Raw genomic sequence first — 17,772 nt, 5'->3', positions numbered from 1 at the left:
AGGTAAGATACCAAGTGAAGAAAACGTCCACACAGCCAAACGTTATCCCCAGAGTGAAACAAATCCTAGACAAAAATTTGACATTTGTGGAGAAACGGCAAGTAAAAAGTGAATGACTATGTTAATGAATGAATGAAGTGTGTCGAAAGAGTAAGAGTAGTGAGTAGGATGACTCACTGATGAAAGTGGTGAATGAACGAAGCCGGGGTGAAGTTCAGGCCCCCGAGGGGAGCACTAACTCACGCATACCAGTCTGTAAGAGAGCGCATAAAGGTCTCACCCTTTGAGACTCTGACATTTCACCCCGGGTGTGACGTCCCAATACAGGATACATAGGCACAGTTTTCAGACACTGCACACACCGATGCACATTGTAGGCACTGGAAACATGAGCCCCCGCAGGAATGCAGCCCCTCCTCACTTAACTGCATAATGGCCTTCCCTGTGACACACACTGGGTCCTTCTGACATATTCATAGAGGTGCAAAGAACATGTTTCTTCTACATATTTATGGCTACAAGTGACACTTCTGTCAATGTTATCTTTAATGTTAAAAAAAAAGTCCCCAATACACAGGCATTTATACACAAAAATAAGTTTCAACATAACAAATATGTTAACCTACTGAGAAATTCTCCCATTTCAATGAAAATTATGCGTTTCAACCGTTTGCACCTCGAAAGATACTTTTAGTTGTTCACTGAGCCAAATGACTATCTGTAACAACCACAACTGTATTTATAGGAGGAGACTGACTTTAACTTATTTTTAGGTGTTGCCACCCGGAGTATGTGTCATCAGGTGCACACGTACAACCCGCCATCCAGAATAACCGTCAGATTGTGGTACCAGCCATCCAGAAACAGCAACACGATATGACCTTCCCTATCAGCACGGACAGCTTTCAGGCCCTTAAAAGTTATCAATAAGAAATATATATCAGTACTTGAGTTGGGAAAAAAAGAAAAGGGCTACAGCTCTGTGTTTTTGTTGATCAGTGGTTGCGATAAAGTACTTTCAGCCGGCCAAAGTAGCTGCCTTCAGATATTAGTGACTAGGCAACAGCAGTCTATTGGTTCCAATGATTTGCCAGTCTATAACGCTTTGTTTGGTTTCTGTCACTGTGTGCTGGACTTAAAAAAAACAAAAAAAAACAAATCAAAACCCAGTGAAATCTGGGTTTATTCTGTACAGTTTATCAGAGCGATACCTGATTTATTCACACCCCTACTTCTGTGCAATTTTTATCAGTGTCAGGTTGAAATGATAGTGTCCTATTCTTGGCACGAAGTCTGTTCACAATGTTTTAGATGCTATCTTGTTACAATTGTGACTTTAACACTTTGCTGGATCTCCCCTGAAGATGTATGATGCTCTCACAAAAGAAATAAGAAAACCACCATCTTGATAACTCTCAGGTATTCCATGTCAGAGAAGGGGACCGGATAGTTCCAGCTCAGTTGGTTCCAGGCTATTCACTTCACTTTTTTTTTTCTGAATAGGTGCCACACAGAGGATTATGTATCAGTTTACAGTGCATAAGAAAAAGGGACAGATCCAAAGAGGAATGGCAAAACAGGGCTTTTTTCGGATTTGTGCAACACCTGTAGCCTCTGGCTTGGCTTTCAGTGGGCTGCATAATTAATGAGGTGATACGGGGACACTGGACTCTCCCGGGAGGCTGAGCTTAAAAGTGAGAAAACAGTGGACTAAGTGGAGAGAGGTGGGAAGAACCAACGCACGGGGCTGAAGACGGAAAATGAAAGAGCTGGAGAGTAAGGTGTGTGACAGGAAAACAGATTCAGGAAATTGGGCAGAGCAACAGAGGAAGGACGGAAAGCATACAAACAAGGTGCTCCAGCCTCGTACATGCTGATACTTCCTTACACCCTCAAGTCACCTCGTAAAATGAAGCAATCCTACATTCGCTCACTATAAATACTTAAAACTGCACTCGCTGGAAGTGGCAATAACGTACAAAGTCAATATTTGCGCTCATGCCTGTGCGGTGAATGACTGTGTCCACTGTCCGGTATATAAGAATAAAGTAGGAAGGTTGGAGTGACACATCAAATTTAATTGTTCCAAAATTTCCAAGTGTTCGGAATTAGAAGAGATAAGAAAAATGTTTGGTATTCTGTGTTCTTGGTGTCCTTCACACTCCCTTTGTTCTGTCATGTCAAACCTCATCTCTTTAAAAGAACTCATTATCGGGAGGGGAGAAGTTCAAAGACGCTCGAAGAAAGCAATTAACACATACAAGCCAGACTGAAGGATTCCTCCGTGGTACAGTCAGCAATGCTGCTGCCGGAGAGGAAGAGTAGGACAAATATGATGACTCGGACAGCTTTGGGATGAATGTCAGTCATTTCCACTTTAAATGGACTCAAATATTGAGAAGACAATTACACAGCAAGAGTCTGTATGATTAACAATACTTAAGAAACAAAAGAAAAAACTTACTATATTTACCAACACAAAACCTTGTTTTCTAGTGTGATTACAGATGTTCTAATCTACTAACCAGTGAGATGTTTTCTTTGGCATATTGATGCCTTGGCGTGAGACAAGCGGTGAGTTTAACATTGAAAGGATCATAAAAGTTAAGGAGTGGTTGGTCAAATATACAAGCCAGAGGTGTCGATCTCACTTAGTCCAGAGGTCACATCCAGCACAGTTTGATCTCAAGTGGGCCTGCTCATTGAAATAGCAGAACAAACAACAAAAAGAGGGTATTTCTAATTGCTTGCCTCAGGTTTAGTGCAAAGAAGGGAAACATTCACACAGTAAGTCTGATTGCAACATTGCAGTAAATCATCCAGTAGCCCATCATGCCTGGTATAGACAGATCACATTAGGTGTGACCCCTTGAGCTTGCTACCCTGCCTTTAATCTGCACATCTAACACAGTTCTAGAAACATTCCACAAAGATTTTATTCCATAATTACACAATCACACGTTTAAGTCAGACATGTTGGATCCAGAATGCAAATATTTTCCATCACACACAAAGGATCACCTACAGAGTTAAATCTGATGACTGCAGAAAAGAGTCGAGTCCGGTGAGTTCAGATATATTCCGGAAACCAGTTTAAAATAAAATGATGAAAGGTTTGTGACAGGATGTGTCATCCTGTCGCAATTAACCATGAAAGATAGATACATATGGACAAACAGGTACGGATATGCCCAGCAGCCATGCTGAGGCAGGCCGAGACATTTCAACGATCAGTAAGTCGGAGGCCAAACATCTTCTGCACTATCACACCAGCAACAGTGTAAACCAGTCATCTACAGCAACATGAATGCGTAACTGTGAATTCAACAAATAGTCAATAATAGAAACCATGACACATTAAACCAGTTCACACATGGTTAAACCTGAATCCAAACGAGGGGTCATTCTATGTCTTCTTTCCTCTCTGTCACTCAAACCAGTTCAGCTCCTCTCATTCCTTGTGATCAATCAGGCATTTTCACTTCAAGAACGGCCGCTCGCTGAATATACTCTTGTGGATTATTCTCTATAATTCTCTGATTATACATGCAAATCCAAGTAGATCACTGGTTTCTTAAATACTGTACTTACCCAGTCTGGCACAAACATTAGGCTGATGGGATGTGACTTGATTTGTAGTCTGATGAGCATGTAGAGCAAGTGTAGCCGATACTGAGTGTGCAAGACAAAATGACGAGTGAAGGGGTTTTCATAACACCTGGAGAAAAATGTGAAATTATACAACTGCCATGGATTCCCATGGGCCTTTAACCCCTCGGTGTTAATAACTGTCCTGTCCAATGATGAGGGATCAAGAGTGGGATCATCCCTTTGTTGGGGGAAAGAAAGTAGCAACAGGAAACTGATGGGAGATGAACAGCTGCCTGCCAAATAGCGATGTGTTTACCTGGGGTTGTCTGGGCAGCACATGATATAGATAGACCCAGCGATATCTCTGGCAATGCAGGACAAGGCGAATGAAAAGTACATGCCGACGAGATTACCGCGAGAGGCATGCTCCGTCTCACTCCGTGGTGTCCTTTGTCCTGGCAGACTGTTTGTTCACGTATTTAGATCTGAGGAACTGTTTTGTTTTGAAGAGGAAAAGACATTCCTAAGACTGCACGATATTCAGTCAGCAGGCGACACGGCATCATGTCAAGTATTGTGACGACAGCATGAATTGTTAGAAATATAAAAGACTTCACTGGATAATACAGATTGATTTTCGCTTTGGAGTTTGTTCTGTCAATTAACATAGGTCTTTTTTTTTTCAATCACATGTGCCTCTACAGTTCCCGCATTTCAGAAATAAAGTTGTTGTTTTTGGTAATTCTGTTTGTAATTCTTATGCTTTTAGATTCTGCACTGTGATCTCTAGGTATAAAATAATTGGCACTGTCAATAGATAAAAAGATTTTTATAAGTTAACTGGACTTTATGTGGGAACTAATGGATTAATTATTTGATTTAGAAACAGTTTATTGCAGTTCATTCAGTATTAAGTTGATATCATTTTTACAATACATTGGTGATATATTGTGCTGCCCTGATTCACAGACATATCATGTTGCATTTGTTGTAAATACCTTTCGTGTTTGTTTTCACAAACATCAGCAGTAAAACGACTGTTCTTATTCCCTTAAGTTCACAGATGGCCCCCTGTGAGACTAAAAAGTAATTAATGAGAGGAAGAATGTCCTTGTCTGTACTTCTGGCGTGTGTTCATGCATCTGTTTCAATCCACAGGGGCTGGACGGCACAAAGCATCACGCTACATTAGACTCCATTTCCCCGCTGATAAGAGATCTCCTCCTGTGTACTCACACTTAGGGGATATCTCATCACTATCTCGTCATCATAAACCAAGAATATACTGTAAATACAGTCTGGAGGAAAGCCAGAAAGACACCTGATACCCAACAACAATTTGAAACATTCAAAAGCTTCTGCAGACATCTGCACAGTCGACATACAGAGCATGTAGACCGCAATGCATTGCATATTTTAAAAAAAAAAATAATAATAATAACAAAAGAGGAATTTTGCTTTACAGATATTCAGTCCTGGTTAGCTAGGATTGGAGCCCAGCAAAAGCAAAATTGTCACGTGACAAAAACTTTACTAAACCAACCAATTTGAACAAATCCTAAAAAAACCATGCGTTCTGTTTGCTGTTGAATACTCAACAGGGACAATGTGGAGACAGATAATGCCAATTTAAGCCTCTTTGATAGCACTGTGGATGTTTAATCAATACCTTAATAGCCTGACTGAGATAGCAAATAAGTCTTGGCGCTGCTATATACTTTGAGACAATTAAAAGCTGTTTTAGCTTTAACAGCTTATACTGCAGAGGGTTTTGGGAGGTTTTTTTCCACTGTTAAGGTCACAAATCTCTGTAGGTCTGGGTTATTTGGAGGTTTCAGGCACACACATGTCCGATGACACTATCACAAAAAACAACAACAAAAAAAACACAAAACACTTTTCTCATCTGGAAGCATACTAACTGAGGAAAGGTCCAAGCATCGACATGTTTGGCCGACCTCTTTGATCTGCTGTTAAAGAGGCCAGTGATCTGTAATGAGTCCCCAGAGAGTAATCGTGAGAAGAGTATGAAAGAGGACAAGGGTGAAACATTACCGTGTGGGGGTTTGAGAGAGAGAGATGCAAAAAGGAGTACAAGCGGAAAGGTTTTGGATGAGTGAGTGTAATCATCGAACAATCTAAAACATGAATCTCAATCCTTCAAATTGACGGAGTTAGCTGACTAATGCACCCTTGTCACCAGAAAACCTGGGGGAGTTGAGTGGAATCACATCGCATTTCAACTGGATGAAATGGGACTATTGACTGAGTTTACTCCCGACCGCTGCTCGAGCCTCGTACCCAGTGATTCATATATTTGCTGAAACAAAACACCAAACCACATGTTCTGCCCGTCTCCCCGGGAGAGGAAGGATAAACACGGTTCAGACAGATGATTACGTGCGAGCGCTTTGGAACACTCTGGCCATTCTTCAAGGTTTGATAACGGCCGATCAGGAAAAACGGCGACCCACAAGCTGCTGGTCTGACCTACAGTGACAACATGTTACAGCATCAAATCACAGGCGACTCCATGACACCGTCACAGACTCATTCAGCTTCGGTCGGAATGGATGCAAAAGCAAAGATAGATAAAACAGGAATTCTCAGTCCTTTTTTGGGAAACACTAATGAAGACAACAAAAGTGTATTTTGTTCTATAGGATGAGCGTGTCGTGCTTTCCTGATGTGTCCATACATGCATACATCCTTGCAGTGCTCCGTAATCCTTGTGTGGTTTTTGCTTTCATGCCAGAGACCCATTTGTCTTCATTATCATCATTCGGGTGGAGGAAGCAAATCTGCTAGGGCTCATGGCGACCGTAATACCTCTCTGTCCGGATATAAAAAACAGCTTCACTACCTGGACGTTTGTCATGTGCCTCCACCACACGGCCAGGCGCATTAAGAAGGAAATAGTGCCTTGCACCTCAATGAAACTCCATTTTCCATATTTCTAAAGGGAAAGATGAAAAACTGATTGATAGCTGTGCTTACAAGAGCGTTGAGTCACTTTGTTTTTTTTGTAAGCATTCTGTTTAATGTTGAATTTATGTCTAAAATGGTGAAGCTGCCACTGAGGTTTTGCATAGGTTAGAAAAACACCATTCGGTCCTGTTGTGAGCAAAATGAACACGGAAAAGCTTCTTTTCACGCTCGCTCCTTTCAGCACATCAGAAAGCAGAACTGCAAGCGTCGCAGAACCCCTGGAAGCATGACAAAGTCGATGCTAACAAACTTGGACAGAGAACGGATTTTCCAGGCCCAATTATAGCAGAAAATCTTTGAGAAAAAAAAAAAAAAAAACTCCCAGCTTGGTCTTGAAGAAAAATGATGGAGACGGGAGAGCTTTTGTAATCACAAGGCCGAGGTGTCACAAGCGTTTAAACAGGCACTGATCTGATCAAAGTGGTGGATTTTATTCCCGGAGTCCTTATTTGTTCCCACACATTTCTGCCTCAGAGCCACACCTTTACACCTCAGCAGCTGAGCGGAGGACCACCATGTTGGCACAAAGACTGGACTGCTGGGATTTTAACAGAAAAACACACCTCACAAAAAAAAAAAAAGCCCAGGAACAGAACTGTTATTTCACTAACCACCGCTCCGAAATAGGAATCAGATCTGAAAGAAAAAGCAGCCAGATTACTGCTAATTGCCTTCCAGCTGGCCACAGACCACATCACAGGTAGGATACACAAACAACAGCAGACGTGTTCGCTTGGTTTCCAGCTCTCCATGTGATACCCATTACCCACCACGGTAGCGAGTCATTAGCCTCACCGAGAACCTCGGAATGAGGGCGACGGCAAAGGTGAAGCAAAGCACGCCAGCAAATTCCTGGACGTGAGGGGAATCTTCTGTTTTACAAAGAATTAGAAGAAGAAAAACATAAGAATGTTGAGAAAATGAGGGGCAGTACCTCAGAAGCATCCAGGTAGCGAGGAAGAATAAGGTTTACATGTTTGAATTGCAAAGAAAATTAGAACATCATGTTTCAATTAACTCTCAGATCCGATGTCTGAGCAAAAATCGCGCACACACGGAATCAGCGCGACAGGTGAACATACGAGCGTGAAAAGAAAAAGTGTGGGTGGGACCGCGTTCATGTATCTAACCGGCGACTGTATGTGGTGCAAGCCAGGGAGTCTCCCAGGCCTATAATTACACCCTGTGGGGGGAGTGAAGCTGATAACCACGGCCCGAGGATATCAGCGTCAGAGCAAGACGAGGCAGGGAGGAGAGGAGACGCATACTAAAAGAAGAGGGCAATGCGTGATACCTTATCAAACAGCAGGTTTTCTTTTCCGACACTGCTTTTTCATTTCCTCCTTGATAGTCATCTAATGAACAGCACAACACAAAAGCAACCGTACACACACACACACACACACACACACAGATATGTACAAAGCTTCTTAAGAAGAAAGGCTTTACTATAAAGCCTACACAGAGCGCTGGTGCTTCTGTTAGGATAAGAATTAGATTGAAACCAATGGAAAGCGGCACTGATTCTCAGAAATGTCCCTTCTGCAGCCTAATTGTTAACCAAACCTAATCTTGAAAACATTAAGGTGGCAATCACATTATTAGAGCGAGGTCAAGCATCAGTCTTCCACCGTCCCACTTCGAGGTGTCGTTTGGTGTTTAGATCCGGCGGACAGGCCGAAACACAGCAACAAAGGTTGTTCCGGGCTTCTCTTTCAGGTGCTTTAAACTTTGTATTTCTGGAGAAAGTCGCAACATATAATTCAGGATATAGCGTGTATTTCCAGGGTGATTATAACTTTATAAGAGGCACAACTAAATAATGATCACTTCAGTAGAAGTTTTCTTTCTGTAGATCAACAAATCACCACAATTTTAAACATGTTTAGCGGGCATTTGCAGTAATCCAGTGCATGGGACCATACGCAGTGAAAATCACTCACAGCAGGTGGAACTAATGTAGCGGTCAACAGTGGCCGAGTGTGAAGTCTCCGTGACATTACAAAAACAACAAAGGAGGGAGAAAAAAAAATTACATAGGGAGATGACAGTCCTTGGAAATGCGATTTCTTTCAGCATTGCAGAGCTCCGTTGCTATGGGGACATGCCGCACATTGAGAAAAAAAGAAAATTAGGAAACATTGTCCTTGAGGCCCACCATTCAACAGCGGACTGTGATATGCTGAACGCCGCCGAGTGTGCACCGCGCATTCTTCTGCGCTATACGCTGGAGCCCAGCCAGGCTCGTACAACGGGCCGAAGTGCACTATAAGTTCGCTGCAGAGTAAATACCATTAAGATAACGCGGCAGATTTACTGAACGCGTTTGCGCAACCAAAGTATAACCATTTCCAAACAAACTTCTGACAGGATCAACTTTACCTGGCCTCACCCCCTCATGTCGCACACCATATGAGCAAAACTTGTAAACGTTTAGTTTGGATGACCATCAATGTCATCTAAAATAAGAATAAAGCACATACTGCGATCATGTGACCTTATTTGATAACTAACCCATACCCATTCAGAACAGGACGACCTTCCATTTTTAACATGAGCCAGTGTGATGACAGGGAGGAAGCAGACCGTCAGGACACCAGAGGGGTGGGGAGCTGTGCCATGGGGCCCCCAATGAGGGTGTTAGCCACACTTGTTTAATCCAACCGTGTGATGTCTTTTGCTCCTACTGAAAGAAACGAGACGTTTACAAGTTTCTGCCCACCGCATGTCTTGGGAATACCAGCATTGATGAGAGGAGCGGTCATTTCCCCATTCAGAAGATGCGGCTCATTTTCCACTCTGCTGTGCAAAAGCAGAAGCTATATAAAATCACTCATTTATTGTTGCTACAAGTAAAAACATCCCCAAAAGTTTGAGGGCAAATTCTTACAAGGAAGCTTTGTTGCAGCATATAATAAAATGATTAATTTATTGACTTGACCTCTTTGAGAACTGGGACTACTTTTTTTTCAGTTGTGCAGCAGAGTTGAAGAGTGCAGTGGCTTTAAGATGTTTTTCACTTCTACTGAAAACAACAACAAGACCTTCACGGCTTTCTGCCAGGAATACACGTTTGTGTTTTCTATCCATCCATCTTCTATAGCACATTCTTCAGTTCAGGGTCACATGGTATCACAATGTTAACATATTTGTTCTTGCAAGTCTTATCTCACTAAATTATTTTGATAAAGAAAGATAGATAGTTGGTAATAAAGATTTTTTTTAATCAAAAAAAATCTGATGAGAGAATGCCAAAAACATTTGCAGGATTGAGAGAAAATCTCTTTTCCTTCATTCTTTTCTTTTGGATGTGTTTTATTTGTGCTAATTTAATAGGATGGGACCAGTGGAAATGTATGTCTGAAACAAAAACGTAATCAAATCAAGGGAAAGTTAACATTTGTGAGAGGAGTGGTCACTTCCCTTTCTTTGAAACATGAAGCAGTGGAGAAGCAGAAGAGTCATTCTGGGTTCCATTATCACCACTTAACGACAAGCCCAAACATACAGAACAAAATTCAAGCTGGAGAAAATAATGCTTAGATTGCTGAATTAGCAAAAAACAAGCTTCATAGTGAACTCAAATGACCAGCATGTAGCAATGCAACAGAGTGAAATATTAATGTTTCTGCTCAATTAGCTGCAATTAAATTAAAGGGAAATTGTTTCACTTCAGGAAATTATTTTTGAACAGACTCGCCACTGCTTTCATACTGAAATGAAAAAGATCCGTACTCAGATATAGTTTCGAAATGACTCAGAATATATAGCTTTATCTCAATATTCACTCAATGAAAACATAACAAGCGACACACAGACTAGTATTTGTAAAATAATTAGTCGCTTATTTAAGCATTAATCATAAGATAGTTTAGGAGTATCAAACTCAGATGAGGAGGGGGGCTTCAGTGACCTCATGGTACAAAATTGTACATATATATCTCAAAATATATTACTATATGTATAAAATATTATGCAAAAATTCAACACTTCAAACATTAGGTGCAGATCTTTTACTTTACACTTAAGTATCTCACTGAAACCTTGAAATAAATCAACAAATAAACAAAACGTGACTGCACTTACGCTCATGTTGTGCTCATATTAAACCAAGTTTTAAACTTTCAGACTGCCAGTGTAGACACAAGTTAAAAGTATCTAAACAGGAGACCCTTAAATGACATATAAGGCATTTAGGAGTTTTAAACCCACTTTGTAGCACTATATGATAAAATAACTAATTAACTCATTGACCTGAGCAGCAGGCTTTCAGAGCTGGGACTGCTGTTTGGAGTGTGCAGCCAGAGAAGTTGTTGAGAGAGTGCAGCGCAGTTTAAGTGGGTCTTTCATCTTCTACTGTTTATTGAAAAACAAAGCACGTGCCTTAAAGTGGCCCAATTAGAGAAGTGGGAGTGGGAGTCACAATGCAGCTCAAAACTTACAAAAAAAAAAAAAAGAAAAAGAAAAAAGGAGTGAACTTTCAGTGAAAACTTTTATGACTTCTGCTTTCAAGAGAGTTGGTGATTTCACAAAAATCTGAAATTATGGGGTTAGTTAGTGCTATTGATGTATAGCTTTACTTTTCTTTATTCAGCATGCGACTGAATAAGCTGTTATGTAATTCTGTTTCCTTCCAAACAACAACAACAACAAAAACAACAACAACAACACAAATCTGTCACGAGTCTTTACGGTTGTGTAAAGTTTGGATCGCCTCCACTTCCTAGAGCTCGGCTTGTAGCCAGCTGCAGAGACTCCGAAACACCTACATGACAGTAACAATGTCACATCTACGATCATTTTTTTTAGCACGTGGGGTCAAAACGCAGCACGAGAGCAAGAACACGCACGCAAACAGGTAAACAAGCCCTCCAGCGCGGCTTTAAAAGTGCCAGGAGCTCAAGAAGCTCTCCTTCAAGCGACCACCGGGGAACTCACCTGCGAAACTAAGGGAATGAGGGTCTGCTCCACCGAGCGAGTTTTGATTTCCAGCCCGGAATCGAAGTTGGTGCTGCCGCACGGAGATGAAGCCATTCCCGCCGAGTCCCGCCGGCCGCCCCGCCGCCCGGACACACAAAGCGCGGCGCAAACCCGACTTCCCACCGGGAGCTGCTGGGAGGAAGCAGCGGACCTCGCGGGGGTTTCTCACTTGGTTATACGGTCGTATTTCTTGTCTTTTCTGAGTGGCTCTCTCTCTCTCCACACACACACTCAGTCACTCACTCACTCACTCACACGCGCACGCTGTTTTAATCCACTCCGGCTCGGTGGCGGTGCGGCTGCGCCCGCTGACGGCCATGGAGTTTACTCAACTACGGCAGGGAGCGGACTGCAGCGCGCACGCACACACACACACACACACACACACACACACACACACACACACACACACACACACACACACACACACACACACACACACACACACACACACACACAGTGTCACGTTCGCACCGCTCGCTCGAAGTGCAGTTCATTAAAGTCAAAGCGCTTATTTAGATTATAAAAAAAAGGCGGAAATAACGGAGGGAAGTGACTCCGGCACTTCCCATCCTCTGGGAATGAAAACAAATATAAAGGAAGAAAAAAAAACCGCAAATAGATTTCACCACACTGCTCGAGCAGCTCCCCCAGAACACTTCACACTGTTATCACATTCACTCATTCACCAGAGGAGGCAGCTGCCACGCGAGGCACTCAGTCCATCCGCTGGGAACGGGTCTGATTGCAGCGTCTTGCTCAAGGACACTTCGACTTGTGGATAGGGAGAGACAGGGAATCAAACCAGCAACATGCTAATGAGAGACAATCACTCTATCAAAAAGGCAGGCATCTGATTTACTTTAGCAGCAGAAGACCAAAAATATATCCCTTCACACCAAAATCATCTTATTATCACTCATCACTTTGATGTGAGACACGAAATTAATTTAAGTGTCTTAAATGTGTTCTATCTTTAGACTGCAGCATACAAAAAAAACGATTTGCTGTCTGAAGACGGATCATCAGTTCATGCAAGCTTCACCTGCTGTAGACAGTTGTCTTTTAGAAATTTATCTAGCATCCATCCGAGCAGATTTCAGGGGATTTTGCATCCCTCATTGAGATAGGAGAGATGCTTTCCTCACATCGCAGCGCAAGTTTGATCTCAGAGAGAAACAATCCCATGACAATCCCTCATCTTATCCTCAACACACAACAGACATACCAATCAAACCTGACTGCACTCATCCACATGGGACGTCTCTCCATTCACTGAAATACATGAGAGATTCCTGCAAACTTGAGCTCTGCTCTCTGTGAAGAAAACGCTAATTTTCACAGTCTTGTCATCTGAGCTGCTCCGGGTTACATGGGTTGCAATTGAAGGGTCTTAAAGTAATGACTACATTATCTCTGAAAAGTATATTTATGTTTTGAGGAAGCTTTAGTTAGTTGTTGAAACTGCAAACACTGACAAAATATAAATGGGCACCCACTGTGTGAAAAAACCCTAAACAAACCGGAACACAGAGATCTTACATTTTTGCCAAGAAATGATCCTCTTCTGACAGATGGGTGAACATAGTTTGGTTACATACAGTAGCTTCAAGTAAACTGTAAAAATAAATCAAAAAGCTCTCCATGCAGCGTTTTTCCTGCAGAAACATAATCCTAAAGCTGAAATGACCCAGTCTCCAGTCACCTGCAACAGTCCACATTCCCCCGTGTCTCTATCGTCTCTCAACCAACTCAGGGTCACAGGACACTGGAGCTGATCCCAGATGATTGTGGGAGATAGGCGGGATACAGCCTGAACAGCCATGCCAGGGCAGACCGAGAGACGGATAATCATTCACACTGATAGTCACATTTACAATCAGTTTATACCCACTAATTATCCTAAAATGCATGGAGTCTGAAACACTGGATACACAGACAGAATGACATGCAAACACTACACAGAAAGGTACATAAGCCCAGATTCAAAGTGGAGACTATTCACCATGATGCAAGAGTGCTTTAACCACTACACCACAGCCCGCCTCCACGCTTGACCCCCAAATCTCACCATATAGTTGTAAAAATGCATAATTACGAGTATGGTGGGGGAAAGTGTAAAAGAACTAATAAATGACCCCTGCGACATGATAAAGTTTAAAAGTTTCAGGCGAGTGGTTCTTCCAGCCTTCCTGTCACGCACCAAAATGAGGAACAAAAGTTTTATCGAAGAAGCACACAGTTCCTCTTCCTCTGTGGCCCAGTGACTTGAAACTTTAATAGGATTTAGTATATTTTATTGTTGCCTTGATCTTTATCGCATCAAAATCACTGTATCCTCAAGTGGCTCCAGAAGCTATTTCTAACTTTACAAGTGCAGCTGTTGGACGACAAGGAGTGAGCACTTCACACTACAAACACAGCGGAGGGCAGATATGGTTTATAAGCACAGCGGCTCTGTTCGTGGCGGCTTTTTGCTGCCTGCTTTATTATCAACTTCGGTGGCTGGCTAGCACCCTGTGTCAGCACTGGAGACAATCCCTAGTCTGTGCACGTGTGCGTGCATGTGCGTACACAGTTCTCAGACCGAGCCAGTATTTATTTAAAACCCCAGAGCTATGCTTTAGTTCAACCCTCCCTGTTTACATTAGTTTCACTACACACACACACACACACACACACACACACACACACACACACACACACACTCACAATGGCTCATTATGAAGGCATGCACGCAGTTTGGCCGCTATGAATGGACAAGGTTATGTCTTTGATGAATAGCTATTCCGCCGTATAGATAATATCAGTATATGTTTTTTTAATCTGCGCCGAGGCTCTCTTCTGACTGATAAGATTAGAAACTCCACTTGGTCTTATTGCATCTTGCAGTATTAATTTGCGCTGGTTTAAAATATTCCAGTCACCATAGCTAAGTTCAAGAGGAAGAATTAGAGATTAAAAGTAAAAAAAAAGTGAAAAATTCAAAAGCTTTCTTTCAACAATCTTGAAGAAATGTAATACAGTGTCTTTTCTCATTATCAGTGCCATGCTCCAAGCTCCGAAAACAAGCTTGTTTTGCTAAATAGTATCTCATTTGTTTTACAATATTCAATATTTGCTCCTCTGGCTTTAATCTCTTTTAGGCACATTGCATTTTGACAATTTGCCTGAAACCTCATGCAAGCACTGGAAGCTTCTTTTGTAAATGCTCATCTGCACAGTCCCGGGGTATTACTCATTAAATAAAAGATGCTTATGCATGGTGTGATTGTGTTGCTAACAGCTGCTTCTCTCTATGCATCCGAAGTGCTGACTTCTCTCTCTCTTTCTCTCCCCCACTTCAGATCATTCTTCTTGGTTGCGCAGCTCCTGGGACAGGAACTGCAGAGCATAAATAGATCTTGATTTTGCACACTGTAAGATGTAAAATAAGTGCACTCAGTCATATTCCTCTGTTGAGTGATTGAAATTTAGGATTCAATTCAGGAGTGCGCTAAAATATTGAATTATATATGTATTAACACTTTGAAATGGATTAAAAATTTCCTTCTGAAAAAAACAACAACAAGCAAACAAACAAAAAAATAACTCAACATTACATGTTCTTGCATTCAGTTGACCCAGCTCATACATACACGATTATGTTTGGTAGGCTAATGCCATATGTCGTTTTCACATTATAATTTCTACATTTGCCTTCAGGAATTGTATCTCTCCCCCCCAAGCCTGCTGGGTAGATGAGCTTGTCTGAAAGACATATGGCTCTGAATGCTTACATGTAGGGCTACTGTGGCGCCGACAGAGACCTGCAGCTGAACTCATTCCCTCAGCACGACATAGTGACCCGAGAGGCCCACGTGAAGGACGAGTTCAAACTGGGGTGAGGTGCCGGGTGGATATTTAGCTGGCTTTGTCGTTGTTTTCACTCGCTGACTCTGAGTGCTTTTACACATTAAAGCTTTCAGAGTTGTTGCTAATGTCAGATGAGTTTAATCCTGCTTGGCTTACAGGTGTTGGTGCTAATGCTCTGCTGGCTCTCCTCAGGAAAAAAAAAAAAAAATGTTGGACTGCTTCTCTTGCAAACAAAATGACAACAGAATCACAAATGGGGCTCAAATGAAACAGTTTAGTGTTGCTATCTAAATTAGGACAAACCGAAGCACTGATGCTAACAAGGAAAGGGTCATTTGTCTGTCATTTGTCACTTTCCTCCTGCCAAGGAGGCACCCTGAGGGAAAAGACCAGTTTAATTATATGTAAAAAAACAAAAACAAAACAACAACTCAAAATGAAACACAAACCAAACAAACTAGGAAGCAGACACCCAGCTCAGAAATCCTGGCTTTCCTGCGCCTCTATTTCTGTTCCACAATCAGGGACACCTTGCATATCCTCATTATTCATTCAGTTTTCATCCAGCACATCTTTGTTTGAAGGCTGTCTCATTTGTCAAAATAGCTCTCTGCAGTTTGAAGAAACACCAAATGTAAACAACTGGGAATGTGTGGAAGTGACACACATAAATGATCATTAGTTGAATTTGCAGTTTTGTGCTTATTACCCAGTATTTGGGGAGATAATCTTCACACACGACACCTGTAACAAAGAGCACTCAGGAAATAACCATGCATATGTGAGTAAGCATAACTGAGATCTTGAAAGTGTAATTTCATCCATCTATCTTCGATGCCACTTTTTCAACTCAGGGTTGCAGCACTCTGGGAACTGATCCCAATTAACAATGAGCTAAGATACAACATGGAAATCACAAGGAAGACATCAATTAGCCACACATGCATTTTCTTAGATTATGTCAAGAGATCAGCGTACCCGGAGAAAACTCCGGATAACATTCAAACTCCACACCCACCAGCCCACCTTCAACCTGATCCAGAGGCCTTATTGTTATGATGTGAGCGTGTTAACCATAACACCAGTATGTGGTCCAAAGTGGAATATCTTACCCTGACCTCATGGCCTGCTTCAACATCGCCAAAAAACACTGGCAAATATTAGGCTTATTATGTGAATGAGTGAAGAGATAAATGGAGTGAGTAAAACACTGTAAGGTTCACAGGAGCATTCTAATAATAAATAAAATGGGAGGTCTTGCCATAATCCATCAACTTCTGAGGATCTCTACAAGCATACAGTTCATTACACGTAGTCTGAATCACTTGAAATGGCTTTAGAGCAACTTGGTTACACTGAGATGAAATGCACTTGGTGGCAGCATACAGCACATAAAAATGAAAGAACGAGGTATTTGAGGACAATATTTCACTGTAAAACATTTAACATTTCAATTTATTCCTAATTGACTTATCTTGACAGCAATAAATAAGCTCATTCCTTAAAGGGACAGTAATAGAAAACACAAAAGAATGAAGCACAGTATGAGTGTGTTCAGTGTTCGAGTGCTCTCCCGGGATGACCTCGTCATCACAGGCTGAAAAAAAACCCACTTGTACTGAACAATGGGAATTGCACACTTTTTTTTTTAAATCATGTGATGCAAAAACCTGTTCACAAAATATCTCTCAGAAAGGTGCAACCTTATACCCTTTTGTTCCAGCACTGAAAAGTAGGACAGGATCTTCCCTCAATAAACCCCTCCTAGCTGCAATGACCTGTTAGATTTGATCAAATTAATCCTGCCCTGTGTACGCAGGTACAGAGATTTTCCTACAAGCAGATAATGAATACCTAGTCAAAGTACTGCAGAGATAATAGAGACACTTGTTTAGAGACACAGCTGTTTGGCTGTGTCCCAACTACTGCCTAGCTGCCACTCCTGAAATGAAAACAGAGCAGATGCATGTGTTTTCTCCATTGAGAACCCTGCCTATTCTGTAAATGTGAAAATCACTGAGACTGAGTGAGGAGGGAAACAACAGCAAGACAAACATGATCTATTCTCCGCCCGAGTGTTGGTGACAGTGTGTCTGTTTTGTCTTTGTCACGCTTATATTCGACAAGTCAGCGTGGTCAAAGGCGAGCCGAAAGGCCCCAGCCACCCTTCCTCCATCCCTTCTCACTTCCTCTATCCCTGTTTATCTTTGTTGCGTTGTTATTTATGACACTGTCTTAAGGCCCCACAGACAACATCACGTTTTACCCTCTGATCACATCAAATGGGTTCTAGAAATTTCTTGTCACAAGACAACCTTTAAAACCCCAAAGTCCCGGGGGCTTTTTTTCCTTTTTTTT

At 41.9% G+C, this 17,772-nt stretch overlaps 1 protein-coding gene across 1 annotated transcript in view; it reads right to left on the bottom strand.

Moving 5' to 3' along the window:
* ctnnal1 (catenin (cadherin-associated protein), alpha-like 1) overlaps positions 1 to 11,930 on the bottom strand; it is a 48,051-nt gene extending 36,121 nt beyond the window's left edge. The window contains exon 1 of the mRNA XM_030120693.1: positions 11,518 to 11,930. Coding sequence (XP_029976553.1) covers positions 11,518 to 11,613 — 96 coding nt within the window. The 5' untranslated portion in view covers positions 11,614 to 11,930. The remainder of the gene's footprint in view (positions 1 to 11,517) is intronic.
* Positions 11,931 to 17,772: the final 5,842 nt, after the last annotated feature.

This window comes from Salarias fasciatus, chromosome 22, assembly GCF_902148845.1.
Source record: "Salarias fasciatus chromosome 22, fSalaFa1.1, whole genome shotgun sequence".
Taxonomy (NCBI): domain Eukaryota; kingdom Metazoa; phylum Chordata; class Actinopteri; order Blenniiformes; family Blenniidae; genus Salarias; species Salarias fasciatus.
The sequence above is the reverse complement of the archived record's forward strand: the minus strand, read 5'-3'. Positions and strand labels throughout refer to the sequence as shown.